Source organism: Zonotrichia leucophrys, chromosome Z, assembly GCF_028769735.1.
Source record: "Zonotrichia leucophrys gambelii isolate GWCS_2022_RI chromosome Z, RI_Zleu_2.0, whole genome shotgun sequence".
Lineage (NCBI taxonomy): Eukaryota > Metazoa > Chordata > Aves > Passeriformes > Passerellidae > Zonotrichia > Zonotrichia leucophrys.
Genome location: NC_088200.1, coordinates 6,546,706 through 6,564,038, shown reverse-complemented (window position 1 = coordinate 6,564,038; position 17,333 = coordinate 6,546,706). Strand labels below are relative to the sequence as shown.

Here is a 17,333-nt window from a genome sequence, read left to right as displayed (position 1 = left end):
GGGTCCAGTGTTGCTAAAACAAGCTGGCTGAAATGAAAAAGTGCAGCTGTGACTCTCTCGCTGATACCAACACACAAACACATGCACACAGACAAAAACCGGCCCTTATTCTTATTATTTATGGACACAGATGAAAAGCCAAAGGGGGGCAAGGTAATGCACACAGATGCTGATTAGCTGGAGATTATATTGATGATGTAATAAAAATTCACTTTGTCTCTTAAGCTGCACCAGAACAATCAAAGAGAGATTAGATAAAAATCAGAGAGAATGAATAATAGAAGGGAGAGGTAACATTGTAAACCATAACTCCCTGCAAAATGTTCTACCTTTGACTGTCCTCAGCCAGAATAAATAAGAGCTGGAGGGTGTAAATACAGCCCAAATGCACAGAAGAAGGAGGCAGATGTGGCTTTGTAAGTGTATTATTTATCAATAAGCAGCCAGACACGCACATTTACCTGAACGGGTTTGGAAATGCACACATACACATATCTACAAGAACACACCTTTCTAACCCTGTTGAAGAGATTATGAGAGGGAGTGCAGGAGAGAAAACATGTTTGGAGAGGGACAGATGGACAGAGAAATGGACAGGGCGAACAGTTAAGAGCATATAGGAAATTATCTGAGTGAGAAAGAGATGAACTTGTTGGGAAAAATCAACTCTGTCTCTACTTGGCAGGGTAAAGGATACACATTTGTAGACCCACATGCACACCTATTTATCCAGACATACACCCATGTGGATCCCTGTCTGAAAAAAGAATCCCTCCAGCCGCAGAAGGTCTCCATCAGAGAAAGACAAGACAAAACTTTCCTCTCTTAGAGTGCTTGCTTGAAAAGGAACAGAACTCCTGCATGTCTAACGTTGGTTTAAGTTTACTGACCATGTTTAATATTTGATTAAACCTTTGGCATAGCTGACTATCCTGATCTGAATAGATGATCCTACTCTTTCACTGGTAGTAAAGCCAAGAATAAGCAATAGCTGTCCTCTGACTGCTGCTGCCTTATGCGTACTAGTCAGATTTTGCTGTGTCTGAAAACCTGCTATCTGCTTCTGGATTCTTTTCTGCTGCTCTGTATTTTCAGCAACACTTTATGAAATCAAACAAACAAACAGAAAAAAAAAACCCACCAAAATACTTCTCCCAGCCGTGGAGGGGGCTGCAATTTATTCATAGCTGTGGAAAAAAATACCTTCCTTCCAAAGTCTTCCCCAGCTTAAACATTTTACCTGTTGTCCTTGTTATACTTTTTGCCTGTAGTTTGCATTATTACTTGCTAAATACATTGGAAAATGCTCATCATCTTGCTCGGCAGCTTGGGGATGTTTGTGTGGTTGCCCACACACATACGCACACACACATACAGGCAGCAATTTTTTAAATAAATCACAGTCACAGGGGTGAGGAGAGGGCATGTGGTGCTTTGGAAGGCAGCAGCACCGCAAAAAAGGAAGGACATCTCCAGGATCAGAAAACAGGGTTTTCTGATGCTGTCAGAGTTTCTCTGCACCTCTGTGAGATGGCCACCGTTGCTGATCACAGAAAGTCAGGGACAGGGACACCAGCCCGGGGTGCTTTTCCCCTTGTCCACCCAGGTGAGGAAAAGTCTAATCCCTCAACACAGACAAAAAACTGGCCTAAATTACCAGCCTACATGCTTTACACCTCAAATGAGACAAACCTTGCTGGGAGAGGTAATATCTTTTATTAGACTGAGTGATACAATTGGAAAAAAATAGACAAGCTTTCAAGCACACAAGAAAGTCTTTTTTTTTTTTTTTTTTTCCCCAGCTACATCAGCTGGACTAATAAAAGATATTACCTCTCCTTACAAATTTGGTCTCATTTATAACCTTAGACCATCACCGCTAAAGCTACAGCATGACTTCTGACTTAAATATACACAAAGCTCTTTGCAGAGCTGGATATCATAAATTCCTCTTTACACATAGCAAACTAAGGAAGAACAAGGTCTAGGAACGGGATCAGGTAAGATATGGAAGGTTAGTAAGAGGACTGGGCTAGAAATAGGCTCTTAATCCCTTCCTACCTACCTCTGAATGAAGAAGACTCTGATGCAACACCACATCAAATGCTTATTTTACCTTCTCACATTAATTTTGGAGTGCTAGAGAGGTTCTGGAAGTGAAGTTTTGGTTTCTGAAGTTATGTTTCAAAACAGGAAGAAAAAATATTTTTTTCAAGAAGCTGAAGTGCAGTCCCAGAATGGACTGCCAGGGATCATCAAGAACAATTTTTAGAATTCAAAGAAAAACATATGCAGGATCTTTGTTCAGGTGTGAGAAACCAGCTGCTTATTTAATGAAACAAGCAAAGTTAAAAAATAAAAAGGTGCAATTGTCTTGGTGAAATTAAATACTTACTGCACTATTTTTTTTAATCTTTAAAAGAAGACTTTGAGCATTGAACCCCAAAAAGGGGAAAAAGCCCCAAAAACAAAAATGTTTTTCTGTCTACTCTCTTAGTAGTTTACGTATAGAAATGTGTCTGTGTAGCTGCATATTTAATGAGTGCGGTCTTTCAGCTACTACCTATGGCTGTTTTGCTTTCTGAAAATATGGACAGCATTGCTTCCATTTCCCAAAACCTGCTAGGGAAGGAGAAGAGAAAAGAGAGGAGAGATAGCTAGCATGGTCATAGAGAACCCAGGTGGTGACTCGCGGCAGGAACCGGTGAAGTGTTTTCTGCAAGGGACGGTGCGAGGGCAGAACATCGGTGCAGAGCTGAGCCAAGGGAAGGGGAGAGTGAGCAGCGATGGTGAGAGCTGGGGGAAATGATCTGCAGCTTGGCTATGGAAAATAAACGACTCATGAGCGCGGTAAGCTGGCAAGTGGGAACGGGCAGCGAGCCTGGAGTGGCACCTGGAGAAGGGACCTGATCTTGGAGGGCATCTAAGCCTGTGGTCCACACACCCACACCTGTACTTGCAACCAGGCGAGGAAGGCTGGGAAGCCAGGATGAAGAGCTGGTCTTGGATGCAAGCCCAGTGAGTGAAAGCCTGGGTGCTGCACTTGAACAGCAAAGGCAGGGGTCAAGGAGAGAGGCCCAAGCTGGGGGAGCGAGCTGCTCGCCCGGCAGTCGGACCTGTATGCTTTGTCACAGCAGGGTCATCTGCTTTGCTGGTGGCTCAGCTATGTCTTTTTGAATTAAGAAGCTGCTGCCAGAAGTCCTGTCCCTGGATCGGTGCAGAGGAAAAGACAGGGGAATGACACACCTATTGTGCAACTCCTTTTATGAATAAACTCGTGAAATCTAATTCTACCAGCACCTCTCTGGCCTTTTTCAATGAGCCGGTCAGTAACAAATGACCATTTAGCAGCACAAAGCAGCTCTTATAAGGGAGAACAGATTGAGGCTAATACAATACATGTTCCCCTCCAAACAAGAGCCCAACATTCCTTCATTTTTTTTTTCCTTTTTTTTCCCCCATCTGCAAACACTGTCAGTAAAGCTGAGTAAATATATAAATAATTAAACAAACAAATACTTTCTCTGCTGCCCCCAGGCCTTTGAAACTGAGACTTAGTTGGATTTCAGGCAATCAAACAGCATCGTGTTCACACACTCACACTGCACGCAGGCTTCCTCTCCACCTTTGACAGAATATCATTGACTTGAGTGCACTGTGATGATTTCAAATAGACTAGGGGTTAGATAATCGACTCTACACACACACACATAACTGCATTCACACTCCAGCTCCTTCATTTATTTCATAAAACACATGAACACAGATGGGATGGAAACACCAAAAGAGACCCCAAACAAAAAACCAGAAGAAATCCCATGTACATAGCTACTGATGATCAAACTAAAACTACAACTGAAATAATGAAAAAAAGAAACACAAGGAACCTGATTAATTTGTTTGTCAGATCTTTCCTGTAGGTGATCACCTGAAACCCTCCACTTTGATGAAAATATCGCTAAATTAATTTTTTTGTGTCTGGACGCCTAAGGACACGGAGAAGTTGTTTATTCCCCACAACATACACCTTGGGTAGCAGCAGTGAAAACTCCCTTCTGGACTACCTTGCTCTGCCAAAGTCAGGATGTTCACATCCCTGTTTAAGGATTCACACAGTGTCTGTCTGTTGTTTGTGAGGCTGGGTCAGAGTCTAACTATTGACTTCAGAGAGTGTTGGGTCTGTGTTCGGCAAATGGGCGACGACTGCCAATTCCATCTGCCTGTACTGAGGGCAGGAGTACACTTGTCTGGAGGGAACTTGCTCTTTTTACTGACCCGGTGAAGGCAGATACCTTCAGCTTGATCCAAACTCTGCTGCAAACAGTAGGTTTGGATCAGGCCCTCAAAGAAGAAAGGTGGGATGCAGCCCTTCGTCAAATCCTTGCTTTGCAGCTCCCTCAGTTGCCATAACAATGAAGAGTATGTATGTGATTCACTAAAAGAAGGGGGAAAAAAAAAGTATAAATCAAGATCCTGAATCAGTGAATGATGACATTCCTGTAGACAGAGAAATTACAAAGGCTGAATCCTACTCACACAAAGAAAACTGGCAAAATTGCTGTTGACCCTTTCTTAGCAAAGAAGGGACAAATATGCATTTACAAGTGAAATGAGCAAAGCTAATTTTCCATGCCCCCATGGAGTGTTTTTTGAAAGCGTGTTTTCCGGATCTACGCTGAAAGGGGTTCTGATGTAATATATTTACCATCAGAGACACACCAAAACCTTTACCCAGAAAAAAGTCAAATTTATGCCATTACCTTCTCCCTCATAAAAAAAAAAAAAAAAAAAAAAAAAAATCCTGCTGGCCTAATATTGCAGTTGGGGAAATGAAAGATCAATAGCTCACTAGAGCCAATGGGAATCTTTCCATTGATTCAACAGGTTTCAGTTCAGGCCTGAAGGCACTGAGCTTAAGTGACTCCATCAGAGAGTGTTGGTGAGTAATTATCCACGCTGTGATTAGAACCTAGGCGTCCTCACTGCCCGCCCTCACCCACCAGATAATGCCCTTCCTTTGAATGAAGCTGCAGGCACAGGCAGCAATTTAAACGGAGCAGCTCTGAGGTGTATTAGCCATTACAAATATTCAGAAGGAATGGCAATGCTTGTGTTCCTTGTTTTTTTATTTGTTTGTTTAATTCCCTGTTAACTTTTCAAATCCCTAGCAGAATGTAGAAACTAGCAACACTCTGGCATTCTTGTCTCCTGCAAGATATTTAGGTGCCTTTTCTGCCAGTGTTCCTATGGGTTGACTCACTTCTTTTTTCCCCCTTCTCTGTTAGTTACTAAACTTGGAGTTAAATAATTTCTAAGATACTCTTTTTTTGGTATCAAAATTGGCTGTATCCCTTCTTGCAAATAAACATGAGGCAATGGTATGCTTTCAAAGAGTTTGCCAAAGGATTTTTGTTGGTTGTCTTGCCCATTCCTCATTTCCACTCCTACTTTTCTCATTTATTGCCAGTATCTTGAATGAGATTCCTTTTTCTAAAAAGAAAAAAAAAATCCATATAAATAATAATAAAAAGAAGATAGGAAGAAGGAAAGCGATGTAAAAAAGTAACCAAGCTGCCTCTGAATGCACAAAACAGAACAAATGCCACAGAATAGCATAATTGAATAACAATATATCTTTATAAAAGAGGGTGAAAAATTGCGTCCTCATCCATGTATTATTGAAGATGGAACACGATCAAATAAATCGCGTTTAAAAGCAATTAAATGCTCACAAAAGAAAAACACTTGCCCCATAAACGGAAAAAAAAAAAAAAAAGGGGGTGTAATGAAATGCAAACCTTCTTGAAAGTACCATATGGACGCTGGAACAGGAACGGTCGAAGCTGAATGGTAGAGCAGAAGGAGTGAACTACCTTACCTAGATGAGGCAGCCTAGTGTTGCAGAGGGAGTAGTTAGGGAATTCGGATGGAGCCAGGTTTGTCTGGGCTTGGGTGAGTAACAACCTCAAGTCAGTCGCGTCGCGCGTGATCGGCCGCTCCTGCTTCAACCAGCGGCATCTTGCAGAGCTGCCCGTAACTTCGGGCCCAATCCAAACACTGCTGCAGGCAAGGCTGAGCTCTTCCTGAGCTTCAGCAGGCTTTGGGGCAGGTGTGTGGCTGCTCTGCAAAGTCCTTCTTTATCAATTATAGATTTCACGCAGTGTTGAACGTACGTTATTTCCGCCATGGTTTTCCCCCCGTCCCTTAAATGCTGATAAATGTGTGGGGGGAAAAAAATGAAACATTTTCATTGCAGTTCTGTGCTGAGAAAGAACTCTCTAGGATTAATCCTATTTAGACAGGGGCTGAAGTTGCTGACCAAAATGCTCCTCGCTGCGACAAGTTCTCAGGTCCCTTGCTTTTGTGCACCTGTCGGGCCAAGACCCGATCCTAGAGAAAAGCAAATCTGGTTTCCGTCTGTGTTCAGTGAAATAATTAGCAGGAAACAGAGCCTAGGTGAGAAAACTGAATTTTCTCTAGAGTAACTTCCAGAGAAGTACAAACCAATTCAATCTGTTCGGCAAAGGTATCTCACTCTCCCCCTGCTTCCTCCATGCACCATTTCAAAGAAGTGCATCTTTACCTTATTATATTATTAGAATCAATCAATATTATTAATATTACATGTGGGCAATTCTGTAAATTCTTCATAGTTCTCCTCCCTGCCTGTTAACAGCAGGTACATTATAGAGTCTCTGGTTAGATTGGTCAACTAGGCTATTGATAGTCTTAATAAGCAATACCTATATTGTGACCTTTGCTCACAGAACTGAATCTCTCATATAGGGCTGTCAGATTCTTTAAAGAAGTATTGATAAGTTCATTACTGTATTGCTACATATAATTTTAGGTGTGATTTTCACTCACCCTGAAGCATCTAGTAACCTAATACTTTTTTTTTTCTCCTAAAGCATTGGCCCTTTTACAATTGATCAAATAGTGAATTAGAGCATTATAGAGAGGAAACATAATCAGGGGATTTCTACAAGCACACTGTGATATATCTTTTGATCTTCTGACAACCTTCATCCCTCTCGATCCTAGGAAGGAAGCGCTGTTTTATAGGGATATTATTAGGCTGATGTTGCTTTATACATCTACCTGCAAGAAGCTACCGAGTCCGACAAAGATATTTGTGTGTGTTTGCAGTGAGTGATGCATATTATGTGATGTGAATCTATCCTTAGGGACTGGGAAGGAGAGGAACTATGTGCAAATGCAAGTTTGCCCTTTCGATACAGGCATGCATACACAGTCCCTGTATACTATATACATAGGCATTTGAATTAGAAACAGGCCAAATACGCAGTCAGATCTCATCAGGCCAACTCTGTCTGCAAAGCTCTGTTTTTATTCTGTTTGAAGAAGCTTCATGTCCAGAGTTATCTGCCCTGGTGCACTGGGAAGGCAGCCTGGTAGCCTCTAAAATATTTTGGAGGCTCAGACGCAATGTACAAATAAAGCAGAGATGAATTAATTAAGTGTGACTGTATCATTAAAAGAGTATAGTGAGTAAATGGTTACGTATAATATCAAACTCTGCATATAACTCCAGGAATACCCTCTTAAGTCACCTGCCACTTTCACATAAGAGTATGTTCTCTGTACTGTCTTTCAGAAAGGAATTATTTAGAAATCTATATTATCCTGTCTATACTGAATACATGTTTTCATTAGCATGCACATAAAATAAATAGTTGCATGTGTGTGATGTACAAACATCAGGCACACTTCTATCTCACACCTTACGCACTTTTCCCATAAAAGTTCATTTTCAGCACCACTGTTTGTGTATGGGCTTTTTCAGGTTTTTATATTCTTTTTATGTTTTCTGGGTTTAAACAAGGAAATTAAACACCTTAACCACGTAAAGGGGTAAGAACACTCTGCACTGCAAACTGTGTCTGCACTACACCTTGGTCTACCAAACCATAAACAACTTTCCGTTTGCAAAATACTTTGAGAGACCTTAGAGTGAGGGTCCCCATCACCCCAACCATATATCCCTGGAGGCATTAAAATTGCCTGCAAAGTCATCTATTAAATAGTTAATGTTAAACAATGACTTTACATGTTCAACAAAGGAGGAAGAAATAAACAGATAAGGGTGAGGTAGATCGAAATCTGCATGCCTCATTGGCTGAACTGTCGGATATTTCTAATGCATCTGAAGGGTTTGTTACTAAGAACCTGTTAAGTATCTTTAAACCTTTGATCTGTAGCCAGTGTTAACAAAGGTGACAATTAATTACAGGAGAGTGCATTGCAATAAAGTTACATCGTGGTCAGTTTATATATACTGTCCAAAGCTGGTTCACAGAAGTCACTGTCAATTAAAGTCTTCTTGGAGTCCAGTTCATTATCAATTTTTCCCCCTTGCCTTGATCAATATTTTTGGCTGCTTCTGCTTGACAAACTTAACACAATGTCTATATCTATATGTCTTGCCATTCATTTACATGGAATAGATGGCCGTATATGATTTATTTTTAGCTACTACGTATGGTCAGGCACTTTATTTGAGAGGTTTAGAGCTCTCATCCATCTTTATTTTAAGGAGCGACAATAATAAGCCCGCTCTTCCTTCAAGGGGATGTCAGCTGGATATAATGAATGCACATTAAAAGCTGCATTCACCTGTAGGTGCATTCAGGCTGTGGCTCACAGTGACAAAAGCAAACAAATGCAATCTCTGTGGTGACATCCTGACTCCAGACCACACCAAGAGATGCAGATAAAGTGACTCAGTAGATCCTGAGATCCCCAAAATGTGATGATGGCTCACTGAGAGGTAGGGGGAAAGAGAGACCCTTGTAATGCATACCCCAGCTCAGTAAGTGGAGCAATGCTGGAAGAAAACCATAACTTTTACTCACCACGGCTTACATTTTTCCCTTTTTCTGCAGCAGATTTTAATGCATAAGGGTCAGTTCACCATGGCAAACCCCGGCAACAGTCATACAAGTGTAGCGGAGTGTTTAAGTGAGTGAGAAATGCGGCAGAGATCAGGCTTTTGTCAGTTCTTTAGCTTTGTTTTAGTTTTAGTTTCACTTACAGAAGCAAAGCCAAGTTAAGGGACAAGCCAGCAAGGACAGAAATTGGTAGCATTAGCTCCAAGTGTTGAGGTTTGTTATTTAAATCCAAAATCCAGAATTTTAAAGGGAATGTGGAACACTGCATAAGAGCAAATCTGCAGCAGGATTTCCAAACATGAAGCCACCTAAGCGATGACAGAAATCTCCCTGTGCTCTGTCCAGCAAGCAGGTAAAGTCCTTTGCTCCTCAAGTAAAGGTGACGCAGGGATTAATAAAGCACCAGCTATTTGTTAAAGTCAGGATTCAACTAGCTTCCTTAGCACCTCACTTGCTTAGTGCAAACTCTTATGGGGCAGAAACCACACCGTGGTTGATGGACAGGTCATGTTGAGCTCTGCAGCCCCCTGCTTTTTTGGAATATTACTTTGAGGCTAGAGCCAACACCTGCATGGGTCTTTGGGCATCTGACGCTTTCTCTCTATTTTAAATGCAGGTAAGCGGTCCAACAGCCTAGATCATCTCCCCCATTTTTTCTCCCTTGGAACCATTACTGCCTGTCACATACAACCACCTCAGTTCACACTTGATTGACGGGAGGGACAGTAACAGCTCCTTTAGTGTCGTTATGGTCTGTCGGGTCAGTGCGGCTGGCTGGTGTGCGTGCGCACAGGGGGTGCATGATAAAAAACACCCTGATGTCTTGCTGAAAAATGTGGCTGCGTACTTCCAGCTCTTAAGGCTGGAGGAGACCCTCCTTGACCACCCTTCTGTCCCTTGTTCTTGACCACCATGGACAGAGAGCTCGCTGCCTGCCCTCCCTGACAGGTACAAACCGCTTTTCGGTTGAGCACAAACACTTTCCGCAATCTCGCTCACTCTTTGGCCAGACAAAATTTCCAGGTGCTTTCTGACAATCTCCTTCAAAAGACTATTCCGTCAGCTGCCTGGCTTTTATTATGCTGTGCAATTTGAATTCTCTGCTGAAGAAAGCCCTGCCGGTGGCACTGGCCACTAGCAGATGCGGGATACAGGACCAGATGAACCATGCTTCTCATGCAAGGTGACAAGGATCCTCAATTTTTTCCCTCTACTTCAGTGTTGAAATTTCCGATTTTTCTGGCTCAATATGGGAAAAAAAGGAACAAAATTAACCAAGCTTCCCCCCGTTCCTATTGTTTCTTGCAGAAATTAGTGAGTTTCTGATTCAAACCTTAATTAAAACCTTGGTAGGGACAAATGAGTACTGGAAATTTGGTTGTTCCTAATTTTTTTTTTTTTAAGGACAAAACGTACCCTTTTTTATTCCATAAAGTGCCTAAAGGCACCAGAATATGTAAGTATTGAGGGACAGAAGCAATTTTAATCTGTAAAAGTGTAAGAAGTGTAAGTCTAATCTGGAGAAATGTAAGAGAAGAAACAAAAGCTGTGGGCACAAAAACTTTAATTTCTTTCCTTTTTTTGCATTAATGTAACTTTTAAACAAATCCATCTTGTAAGGATGATTAGTTCATATGGTAGTGGGACTAGCTGAGGAACAGCTTTCAGTGCAAAACTTGACAGGCAAGCAAGAGATCCCAGAAAATTAGAGTTTGTATTGGAAATGCTGACACAACCGTAACAACAGCATCATAACTGGCTGCCAGCTGCTTTTAGAAACCAGAATCCATGTCCAGACCCCTGGAAAAAAAGAGTTAATGTGTACTCTTATAATTTATGGAGCAATCTGGGCTATCTGTTTGACATTATCAAAACACATAGATGCTCATATATACAGGAGATTTTAATGAACAGGGTGTTGCTTTTTTCCTCTCTTCCATCAAACTATCAAATTGCATTGTGATTGCTTTAAGAGGTTGTTCTTTAGACCTAAGACTTGAAGTCTCCTCTGTTTTGTTCCAGTTTATTTGTGCTTTACCTCCCTAAAACTTGTTTGGTTTACTACCATAGTAAATGCTGTATGTGTTGCTTTCAGACAGGCAAGTCTTATGTTTCAATTATGGAGGAGTTTATTCAGCACCTGTATTGCGTTGCGCTTCTTTTCAACTAAATTTCCATTTCCCAAAGGCTGTGCACACAAATGTGTACACATCTTTTTTTCTGTATGTATACACACACAAATCTATACATTTCTGCATATAAACATACACATCATCTTAACTGAATGCTCATTTTCATTGCGCGTTTGAATTTCTGACATATCCAAAACCTTCATAAACATCCTTAAACTTAACAAGGTTTTAATTTTTCTATCATCTATATTTGTAATCAAATAGAATAGAATATAATGCACTGAAGCCTTGTTTTTCTACTCCAGAGGTGTCTTAAATTTGAAAATTATTTATACTTTTAAGATGGTAAAGCTGTAAAAGAACTAAACTATTCTCTTCATACTGCATTTTTCTATCTGCATTGAATGCTTACAGAGTGAGGTTCGGGTCAGGTAGGAAAAACACCCCAACCACGGGACTGCAGCAGTGGATTTCAAGAAAGTTTTGGGGGATTTGTGCTCGTCTGACCCCTAAATAAGGGTTGAAGAAGTGCTGTTGGTCTCAAGTCTATGCAAGACTCCTGCTTTTCCAGTACACACTATCTCAGCACTTTAAGTGCATTCACCCGCATGTGTTTCAGTAAATCTCAGTTAAGTGTGGAATGCTGATTTCTTCCGACTTCCTAAATAGAATATTATGGAGACCTGTGTGTTTTAAATTAAAACATTTCCCAGGCCTTGGGTACAAGGAAACTTCAGTAGAAAAGACTGTTTAAACCTATGGGGACAGTCCTATATTTAGATAACATTAATTCATAAATATTATACTAAATACCACTTAAATTGGCCTTAAATGACTTCAAAGATAATGCATTATAATATGGCCGTCCTGAGAGCACTAACCTTTATATCTCCCAGTAACTCAGCCTTTAAGCACACTCCACAGCTAGATAAGATGGGGGGAAGTTATGAATGAATGTCTTGCTAAATTGTTAAAGTGTGATTAGTTAACTCAGTGCATGTGTGTGCGTGTATGTGTGAGAGTGTGGGTGGGTCAGCTCAGCCCCGGTAGATTTCTACCCGTAGATCTCAGCACATAGCCTCTTCCCAACCCTTCAGCAAAGTACCAGAGCAGGAGCCTGTTCCTGCCCCGTGTGGAGAGAAGCAAGGATGGGGGAAATATGCAGCAGCTACGCTCAAGCTTATTTTCTCGGGGATCTGGCAAGCCTTTCCCGCCTTCCCCCACATGCTGCTTCCCCCGTACCCTTCCTCTCTTTGTGTATCTGCAAGAGAATTATAATTCCCTGCCTCTTTCCTGGTGTCTGTACTGGTATCAGCCAGAGCTGCTGGTGAGAGAACCTGGGACTTCACTCTCCTTTTGTGATAGTTTTTCTTGGAGGAGGGGATAGTAATGTACTTTAGGTTCTTAATTTTCAATTTCCTCCTGCCATACAGGGGCACCGCAATAGGATATCTTCATAATATTTTCAAGAATACACATCCTTTGATCTCGTTTCAATGGATTTACACCTGAAATTACTCCGGTTGTTGTTTTTTTATTTTGAGCTAATTCCTCTCTCTTCCCTCCTCCCAGAACAGTCCCACCTTCTCCCCCTCTACACCCAAGGTTTGCTCTCCGCACACTTAAATAAACTACAGCCTACTATTAACCCTTCAGGGTGTACCACTGCCACAGCCTCATCCCCTGAATTAGGAATGAAATCAACTGAGAGTGATGGATCAATTAATGTATAAGCATTATGCATCTCTTATGGAAAGCATCTTGGGGTTTTGTATTGCCAACCTACCCCTGTGAGCCAAGTTGGACTATCTTTATGCAATTCTTCACCTACGCCTGCAAAGCAAAGCCAAAATAAGGACATCTGAGTGAATACAATGCTTCACATGACTGCATTTAGAGAAGGAAAGAGAGAAAAAATAGATTAGAAATGAAATAAAATTAATAAAATAATAATAAAAAAAGCCAAACACAACCCTCATCCTTCAAAGCCCCATCACGCTTTTTGACTTAATAGTAATTAATCACTACTGGCAAGAAAGTAATTTTTTTCCAGGTAGCCAGAGGCACATTTTTATCAGGATTAGCTAATAAATCAGCGGCATCGCTAGAAAGGAGTTCAAACTCTTCTCGGATGTACTAAATAAAACCGATCTCTGAAATGCTGGCAACTCAGTGTCTATTGAAGCTTCACTCAAACCATAGCCCGCAAAATAACAATCATCATCATAAATTTTCTTTCCAAAGTCCAAAACTTATAGCATGTTAAAAATGACTGTTTGTTTTGAGATGAACTCATGCAGTGTGGTTTGATGAGGTGACAAGATTCCCCACCTGGCTTTTTTCCTAGGTTGCAGCTTTAGAACAGAAATGAAATGAAGGGAAATGAAGTTAGTATCTTGCTTAATTCAGGGATATGTGTTAAACACATCCAAGCAAGATAAATGATCCCTCTCTCTCTCTCTCTCTCTCTCTCTCTCTCTCTCTCTCTCTCTCTCTCTCTCTCTCTCTTCTCCCCCTTCCTGAGTTTGTCTCTGTGAATACAGGCATACAGTAAAAGCAAAACTGAACTGAAAGAGGGAGAACTCAAATCTATGAAATAGAAATTGAAGTTGGCGCACAGAATGATTAATTTCAGGTTTAAGATAAAACATAGCAAAAGAATAAAATCTCATCAACAAATCACAGTAATCTCCCATGACCAAAAATAAATATTTTATTGAAGTGTTAGCATGAAGATTTCCTCTACACTATGTTGAGTGATTCTCTTCAGTGTAGCTTTTACTGCTGTTATTTTTATTTTATAGAAACCTTAGATAATTTTTGCAAACACATGCACACACACACGAGCTCAGTGTCTACTCTCACTATTAGATGAAATCTCTCAGGACCTTTCCTTCCCTGCACTTCTTACTCTTATTTTTATTGCTATTATTAATAATTATTATAGTACTACGGGTGTCATGTTTGAATAATGCCAATCGGACCTTGATGTGGCTTCTAGGAAGACAGTCTGAAAAGAAAGCAAGGTTCGAAAGAGCTACACTGATCATTTTAAAAATGGGTAGGGTGTTTGAAGCGACCGGCAAGTAAGGATGGGAGAAATATCCTGTAACTTAGACTGAGTCCCTAGTCCCCGAGCCCTGGGCATTTTCTCCAGCCTGTGTAAAGCTGGTACTTTGCGCTGTCAGGGTATATTTTCATTTGCGTTTCCTGAGAGTGGAAGCAAGGAAGGGAGTGAGTGGGAAGGGGGAAGAGATGCTTGCTGAACATGCCGTTAAGTTCAAGATTTACAACTCGCCAAGGCATCTGGAAAGCTGGGAAGCCAGTAATGCCATTACTGGTGACTGTCACTGCCAGGAGTCTGCCAAGCTGGACTAGACACTGGTACTGAAGCTGTCCTGTAAAAGGTACAACTTCCACTCTCCCCGTGGCCCCGTGCAAAACGCTTTCTCCTCCTGCACTAAATCTGGAGTCACACCCCAATCACTTCTGACCCGGTCTTTTTCTTTTCCCTTTTCCTTTTAAAAAATAAATAAAATATAAACACACATACACATACATACAGAATCTGAGTTAATAAGGTGGCTTATATCACTTCTGCCTTTCTCCTATTTCTAAGAGGGACTGCCATGCAAATTACCTTCAACTTCCTCCCTGCGAGTCCTACTTTCCTACCCGAGGATCTGAGCATCTCTCCCCCACTACACACACCCTCCCCCACCCCCAAAACGGAGCACCATCTAATCTGACAGGCACCTCCGGAGAGCCTAAGCTGAGCAGGGAAATGAGCGGGCAGAGATGGAGCAAGTGAGGCATCGTGTGAGGAGTACATCTCCACTACCTTTAGAGAAAACCTAAAAAGTTCCCGGCATGGACTTCGGGCACATTAAAGTAGTGCTTGGAATATGCCTGGTCAGAGACTTCTTCCCTCTGGAACTAAGCTGCCACCTGTCCTTTCTGTCTTGCCTTCTCCCACACGAGCACACATGCCGGGATTTTGTGCACACACCCCTGCCCCGCTTGAGATGGGCTTCTTTATTGTTGTTTATGTCCCTGTTCCCGTGTTGAATAGAACCAAACTGAAACAGTCTCCCCCGGAGCAACTCACTCTCCTCCACTTCTTGCTTTGTAGAGGACTACAAATAATAAGTGTGACAGCAGTAAAAAAAAAAAAAAATCTACTAAAAAATTGAGGGGAAAAAAAAAGAAAAACAAAAGAAGAAAAAAAAAAAAAGAAGAAAGAAAGAAAAGAAAAAGCCGCCGGTGCCAGATACGGAACAGTTGTAAAATCGGGGGTTGCCAGCAAACCCAGGGACAGACAGACGGACACACACACCCCTGGGCTGACGGAGAGCAGCTCCCGAAGGTAAATACAGAGCACCCGCTCCGGCTTCAGCACCGCGGACAGCTGCCGCCGGCCCCGCGCCCGCGCCGCCGCTCGCCCGGCGCTCCCCGGGAGCTGCCTCTCACCCCCAAAAAAGCGGGGAAAGAAATAAAAAATACTAACAAACGAGCCGAACGGAGCTGACTCCCTGCGCTGACTCTCGCTCTTCTCTTCCCAGGATGGGTCTATTATTTCTTTCCTTGCCCCCCCAGCCTGCCGCCTCCGCCCCCGGGCCAACCAAAAATGAAATAAAATGAAATGAAATCGAAAGGAAGGAGAGAGAGAGAAAGAGAGAGACGGGGAGAGAGAGGGAGCCTGCCTTTCTCTCCCGATCTCTCCCGGGAAAGTTCAGGAGGTAACTCACCTTTGTGCATGCCAGTGAACCTGTCCTTCAGCACCGTCAGTTCATAGATCTTCCCGAACTCCTCGAAGAGCGGTTTGAGGTCTTTCTCGTCCAGGTTACGGGGGATCTGCCCAATAAAGAGCTTAATGGCATCGTGGTCCTTCATTGGGATGGTGGATGGGTTTCCGGGACTATGGTTTAATCCGTTCATATGCCCGTTGGTGCTGGGGTTGCTGTGATTGCTACTCAGGCTGGTATTGTCTGGTTGTCCGTTTGCTAACGTGGCCATCTTTATATACATAGAGAAAATCTTCTTTCCTTTTTTTCCCCCTCTTCTTTTCTCTCTCCCTCCCTCTCTCTCCCTCTCTCTCTCCCTCTCTCTCGCTCTCTCGCTCCCTCTCCCTCTTTCACACACACACACACACACACACACTCACACACACACTCCTCCCTCTCTGTCTCTCTCTCTCTCTCTCTCTCTCTCTCTCTCTCTGGGTCTGATCTGATTTTTTTTTTACATTGAAGATCTGTGTCCTTTCCGTTTAAACAGGCTGGATCGGTTCAAATTCCCAGCCAGACTAGGGGGTGGGGTGTGAGTGTGTGGATGTGTGTGTGTACGGGGAAGGGAGGCTAGGGGTGGGGGATTGCTTTTGCCTCTACTCTGGCTAAACCCCCTCCTCCCATCCAACCACCCCCCTGTCTGTCTGCCCGGCAGAGGCTCAATGGTATCTTCCAACACAGCCCCTGGCTATAAATAGCACTAGGCGCATGGCTCTTTGAGAGACAGTCAATTTCTATTGTGCCAAGTGAGCAAAGGGGAACGGTTGCGTTTTTAGGACCAATGATGATGATTTTTTTTTTCCTTTTCCTTTGCAAGCCCTCCGATCAATCGTTGTCGTTATAATTTCAGTGATCATCGGGAAATCTGCCTTTTTATTTGAGAGGGGAAAAAAAAAACAAACCCAAGGTGTTCTGACTTCTTTCTGTTATGATGATGCCTCTTACTTATTATTTACTCTTATTCTAATTTCGCAAATGATAATAAAAAGCAGTTCAGATACGGATGAACCCCCCGGCTCAGAGGTTGCTTTTGCTGTTGTTGTTGTGATTGTGATGTTACAAGCTCTCTTTACTATATCTGTTCATGTTGCATCTAAAAAAAATGCATGCTCTTTAAGCTCTCTCTTTTATTTTTAAATATAAATTATGTTACTGATGATGACATCAAACTAGAAAAGCACAAACTATATTATTGTAGTGCTTTGAAGAGAGTAAAAAATATCGCAATGAGTGTTGTTAATTTTCGTGCTGCCGATATTTATGTCATGTACAGTCAGTGCGGGCGTTATCTTCTATACGGGCTCTGTGTGTGTGTGTGTATGTGCGTGTGTATATTGGAAAGGGATTGATTAAGTAAGGTTTTCTTGCCCGACTTTCAAGCCATCAGGATATTTTGTCTGTCTCTGATGGAAACATAAATCGTATTTTGTAGTCATCAGTGATCGGGAGTTGCTTGTCCGAACAATGCTCTCTAGACAAAGTGTACCGTATGGTGGAGACGA

At 42.1% G+C, this 17,333-nt stretch overlaps 1 protein-coding gene across 17 annotated transcripts in view; it reads right to left on the bottom strand.

The window, feature by feature from the left end:
• The window catches only part of CELF4 (CUGBP Elav-like family member 4), a 712,336-nt gene extending 695,952 nt beyond the window's left edge, over nt 1-16,384 (bottom strand). For 4 of the 17 annotated variants that reach the window (XR_010443151.1, XM_064736690.1, XM_064736698.1 and 1 more), the window contains exon 1: nt 15,793-16,349. Coding sequence is in view for 16 of the 17 variants with exons in the window: in XM_064736690.1 (XP_064592760.1) it covers nt 15,793-16,072 (280 nt within the window). In the remaining variant the exon portion in view is untranslated. Of the gene's footprint in view, nt 1-15,792 lie in introns of all 17 variants that reach the window. The other 13 variants (XM_064736686.1, XM_064736688.1, XM_064736700.1 and 10 more) reach the window with 7 other exon arrangements.
• Between the last annotated feature and the right edge of the window lie 949 nt (nt 16,385-17,333).